This window comes from Charadrius vociferus, unplaced genomic scaffold (assembly GCF_000708025.1).
Source record: "Charadrius vociferus isolate BGI_N301 unplaced genomic scaffold, ASM70802v2 scaffold38, whole genome shotgun sequence".
Lineage (NCBI taxonomy): Eukaryota > Metazoa > Chordata > Aves > Charadriiformes > Charadriidae > Charadrius > Charadrius vociferus.
The window spans coordinates 1906158-1911843 of NW_009650176.1; the positions used below are offsets into that span (position 1 = coordinate 1906158).

The 5686-nt window shown below is 42.5% G+C and overlaps 1 protein-coding gene across 1 annotated transcript in view; it reads left to right on the forward strand.

The window, feature by feature from the left end:
* Window positions 1–5686, forward strand: part of EBF3 (early B-cell factor 3) — a 122258-nt gene that overhangs the window by 111022 nt on the left and 5550 nt on the right. The window contains 4 exon segments of the mRNA XM_009892716.1: window positions 519–584; window positions 1261–1438; window positions 2638–2823; window positions 3237–3434. Of these exon segments, the coding sequence (XP_009891018.1) occupies window positions 519–584; window positions 1261–1438; window positions 2638–2823; window positions 3237–3434 (628 nt within the window).

Genomic DNA, 5686 nt, shown 5'->3' on the forward strand with positions numbered 1-5686 from the left:
ACTCTGCCAGTTTAATTAAGATATGGAAAATTACTTATTGTTCTTCACCACTAAAGTGCTAGGAATTAACAGCCAAATGTGATGCCTGTGCCTTTCATATCTCTACCATGTGTTTGTTTGTTTAATACCCATAAGACTACATCATTAAACCTCAAGCACTGATTTCACTAATTCAGCACTACAGCTACATGCTACAGCAGCAAACACCTTTTCTAGTCAATCATAATTGAACAGCTGGATGTAAAACACAATATTATTTTTAGGCTCGTATCTAACTTTGACTCCAAACCCCAAACAGTATTTTCCTCCAAAACAAAATACCTTCCTATCTTTGTAATGCGGCCACTAAATATAGCGAGAGCACCGGGATAGCGTGTGATATATTTTACCCACTTTATCAGTTCCTCGTAATTACAGATGCCACCGCGTGCTGCCAACGTTGTTGCCCTTCTCTCTTCTTCTGGGGACGATGGCTGCGTGTCGTGAAACGTAACGCAGGCTGTTTGTTTTTTCTTTAGGAAGTATTACTTAAGAGAGCAGCAGACCTTGTCGAAGCCCTATACGGGATGCCCCATAACAACCAGGTGGGTCACGAGCGCCGTCGTCACCTCCGCGCCCCGGCCTGTACGTCCGTCCCTGCTATTCGCGAGGCTGGCGGAGCACCAGCGCCTTCCCGGTGTAGGCAGCGGGGCTTTGCCGGGCTTTGCCGGCCACCTCGAGGGCGGTCCGATGTGATGCAACGCTCGCAGGGAAATGCTTCATCTTCCCGTTCTCTTCTCAGGGCTAGTTTGCCTATCAGAAATGACAATTAAGTGTAAGGTGCCAAAAGCATAAGCAATCATTAAGGCAAGAGAATAACCTTGAACTCGGGCCAAAATATACAGTGACTAATGGGGAGTCCTAAAGAAATCTGCTAAACAGAGCGGATAAAACATACTGTATTTTGCAAACTGCTGAAAAGACAGCTACTGCCCCGGACGAACGAAGTGCATGTTGCAGTTTTCTCATGACTTAACAGCACTAAACTGTAATTTTATGTTAATATTTTATTTCTTTGCACTGACTGCGTTGATGTGAAATTGCCTAGTGCCCCGGTACGTAGGAAGGAAAAGGGAAGGTGCAGTTGGGAGCAGCAGCAAAATCCCCACCCTTACCATCCTTTCACGTGAATCGCTCCCGTAACCGTTAACCTTATTGCAACGCTGAGTATTTGCGCGAATCAGTTTCTTAGTTGCCAGTGCTGGTTTTGTGTCTTTGTAGGAAATAATCCTGAAACGAGCGGCTGACATTGCTGAAGCGTTATACAGCGTGCCGCGCAATCACAACCAGATCCCCACTCTAGCCAACACTCCCGCTCACACTGGCATGATGGGAGTCAACTCCTTCAGCAGCCAGCTCGCCGTCAATGTTTCCGAAACATCACAAGCGAACGACCAAGGTATGTGGGATTTCAAGAGTTAATCCTTCACGTTGTTGACTGCTTTTGGCCGGTGCCTATTAGTAGGAGCTGATGTCACGGCTGTGTTCTACCTCTTTTTCTCCCCGTAGTCGTATGTCTGAGCGCGGAATGAAATGCCATCTTTAACTTTCTCATAATGTTTAATTCTTCCTGTTCTTTCGTTTACTGTTATCATAAAGCATCTCCAGTGATAAAAAAAATTGGCAAAGTGTAGAAAGCTCTTTATTATTCGCAGTAAATATACAACGTGTGTGTTTTTATATAAAATAATTATGTCTAGGTATCTCCACCTGGTTTTGGAATATTTACACAGATAAATCTAATTTGATGTCTGTGATTTTAAAAGACTGTTTATAGGCATGTGTGACATATATGTTACTAATAAAAGTAATAGTTGATTTAATTTACCTGTTGTAATTGAAAATGCATGTAGCATATTGCATTTAAAATTAATTTTGATACTAATGAAAGGAGGGAAACAGGATTATTAGATATGTTCAAACCCATAGTTTTTGCTTGCAACGTAATTATTAAATTGATTGCTCAGATAGGAACAAATTGTTGTTTAAAATCCTGATTCCGCTATGTTTCCTCTTCTAAAAAGATTCTCTTTTAATTCTTTTCCAAGCTAATAAGCCTTATAAAATTCTGTACTTGATCTTGAATTAGTTTTCACTGATGGCTACACATTACGAAAGTACGAGCTTGTTGCTAGTATAAAAATATCAATCATAAAACGAAGACCCCAAAACAGCCTTTTAAAGTAAATCACTGCAACAAAAAAGTTTTTCTTGTCAGCTATGGCATTTGAAGGTCTGGAGAGGCTGAAAGTTCATGCAGTGTGTTGGTACAAAGCGGGACTCGAGCCTGTTGATAATTGCTCCTAAAGACAAACGTGAAGGCACCTGACACAGCTGGATCGAAGAGAGCTTTTGTTGGCTGTCTGTGCTAAGAGGAGAGACAACATAGAGTGCTCGCGGATGATTTAAGTAGGGTTGGCGTGATAAGGTTATCTCAAACTGCGAGAGTTGATAGGGCAGTAAGAGACAACTTAGAGCAAAGCTGTGCAATCAATTAAAAGTGTGTAATATATGCTGCATGAGGAAACCCCCCAGCCCTAAGTCTATATTATAAAATAACATTATTTTTTTGGGGTGGGGGGGTTTCTAACACAGTAGGTTACAGTCGCAACACAAGCAGTGTTTCCCCGCGAGGATATGTTCCCAGCAGTACTCCTCAGCAGTCCAATTACAACACAGTCAGCAATAGCATGAATGGATATGGCAATGCCGGCATGCCCAATCTAGGTGTACCAGGTTCCCCTGGATTTCTTAATGGCTCCTCAGCTAACTCTCCTTATGGCAGTAAGTGTCTATTTTTGGTAACACATCATCATATAGATTCATATTTACTACAAAATCAAATACTTGCATTGTTTTGATTTCCTATATTGTGAGCTACTGGATAAAAGGAGGGGTGACTCTGGAGGCTGGACGTAAAAATGAATATAATAAATTGATCTGTTTGTGCCATAATACGATCTCAGATAGAAAAAAAAATAATAAAAAAAAATTGGACTGCGCAATTTGTAACAAAAGTCCAACACAAAAGAGTTTGCCTGTTATCCAGAGAGTGGCCAAGCCAAGGCATTTCATTTTTTTTTATATATATTTTTTTATATATATATATTTTAAGAGGCAAGGCCCTATCACTCTCTTTTTCCGTGTTTGCCGTGAAAACCTCAATCTGAGTCCTGATTATTTTTGCTTTATTGCAGTAGTGCCGTCAAGCCCTACCATGGCAGCCTCTTCGGTCACCCTCCCTTCAAACTGTAGCAGTACACACGGCATTTTCTCATTCTCACCTGCCAATGTCATCTCTGCAGTGAAACAAAAGAGCGCCTTTGCTCCTGTTGTCAGGCCCCAAGCCTCTCCTCCACCATCTTGCACCAGTGCAAATGGAAATGGACTTCAAGGTGAGCTGGATCTCTCTCGATTTTCTGTGTATTGCTTTTTTTTTGGTGCATACACTCAAGCCCTGGTCGTTTATTTTGGAGAACGGTACCGCGCTGTGTTTTTAGGTTTCTGGTGCTCTCATAGTGGTGCAAAAGCAGGAGAAGAAAGAGGGTAGCACGAACGGTATGCTGAGATTTTAAGCAAATCTTAGTTCACTTTTAATAGTTGCATTAGAGAAAACATGAGTTGTTTTTCTGGCATTTTCCCTTAGGAATTTGTGCCTGAAATTTTAAAGCGAGACTGTATCCCGGAATGCTTCTCGGAGCTTTTGTGTTTTCTTTGCGTTTATACATTTTCCGAACACGTTTCTACAGATGTTGAAAGCCAGCGGCATCCCAGCATAACGTGGCGCGACTTCCTCCTTTTACGTGTGGTGCAATACTTATTTTAAAACACGTCAAATTAGTCTAAATGGGGTTAAGCTCTTGCTCAGCTGCCTAACCTTCCCTGGGAGTAGCTAGCCGCTTGTGCCGTCAGTTTGCATGCTCTGCTGGTCCCGACTCGCTCTCGTACTGTGGCGTTGGAGTGGTTACTTCCCGAAATGAACAACCAAGTATTTTAATTAAGGCAGGCAATTTTAAGCTCCTACATTTTTCTAATCTGTGGGGTTTCGTGTGGGTCATGCAACGAACAGTTTGTAAATGAGCTGCAGAGTTCCCGTGGTCACCTGCTGGCGGTGGGGCAAGGGGAATCACGGTACAGTGTACCTTTGGTGGAGGAATAAATATAAGAACAAAGAAGTCCTCCTTTTTGTGGCATATCTTCAAGTTTGGAAGATGATATTGTCAGATGTATTAGAATTGTTGCAAATGTTTGTTTGCCTCTGATTTACCAATAACAAGCCTCGTTGCTCAGTGCGGTAAATTGAAGCCCTTCAGATCCCACAGAAATCAGGAAAGGCTGTGGGGATGCTCACCCCGGAGGTCGTCTCTCCTCTTGACTTTCTTAGTTAAGATGTAGGTAGTGCAGCGTTATTTATTCTTTGTGTTGCCGTAATATGATGAGCGCTCGCAGGCGAACAGATGAAGGCAGATATTTTGATTTTGCCAAACTAATTCTGGACACCTGCATTTCGCGGCATCTAGCTTAAGGTACTTTGGAGAGACATAATCCCACAGAACTGCCTGTCCACCAAAAATCCAGGCCATTTGCACCCAGGATCTCAGAATGGATGTCCTTGTAGCTTGTTATTAACTTCTTGGCCCAAAGAAGCATCCGAGAGCTTATTATGCGCTCAGGTCAACGAAGGGCTGAGGATCCAGCTGCACAAATCTTATTGTAGGATGGATGTTAAAGAAAAGGATAATTAGATTAACAATTTCTGTCGTTGCATATGTCTTTAGTGGAAGCTTTACTATGTTACTCTAAGTAGAAAACTATACCCAGTATAAGGAATATTCTTAGAAAAGATTATCCATTCATAAAATAATCCAGTGTCCTACTTTCCTCTTTTTATAAAAATACAGTAGTATAAAAAGTAAATACTAAAATAAAATAAAATAAAAATTACAGTTTAAAAAAAAATGTGGTAACACGTGGCTTAGATCTGAGGCAGCTCTTCTGTAGCTATTCTGTAGCAGGTAGTTATAGATATTCTCATTAACTTGTTGGGTTTTATTTACTCTGAAAAAAAATATTTAAATTTCTAAATCAAAATTATTGAATTTTCTGTAGTTTCGCTGTGTAAATAAAGGGCTTCCCGTCAGATGTTCAAGGTTTTAGGAGCTGCAAAGTGGGGTTTTCAGCCAAACTGGGCAGGGTAAATGCCTGCACTGAGCAGCCAGTCTCCCTTGGCACCTCCCCAGCCCCCAGTAACCACACATCTTCATCCGCAGGTACAAAACGCTTTTTGTGTAAGTGCCCGGTGGATGACTTCAAATCAACCAGCAGTGATTTTGTTAAATAGGTCATGAAGTTAGCTTGTAGGCTGAGACCCAGCCCTGCTCTGGACTAAGCTTTTTCCATGCCCAGAGAGCCCCACGAAGGCTTAACGGTCCCTTCAACCCCTGATTTTAGGATGCTGCAATCCAGGCGGCAGACCTGGTGTCACCCCGAGGAGGTCCAGCGCCCCGTGGGTGTTGCTGGAGCTGTAGGTTAGATGCCCCCGAGACCTGTGCCGCTGCCTCACTGCGCTGGCCCTACCCCACCCAGCACTCAACTTCTGAATCACGGAGGTGTTCCGATGCGGGGATCAGCAGAAACTTGGGGTTTT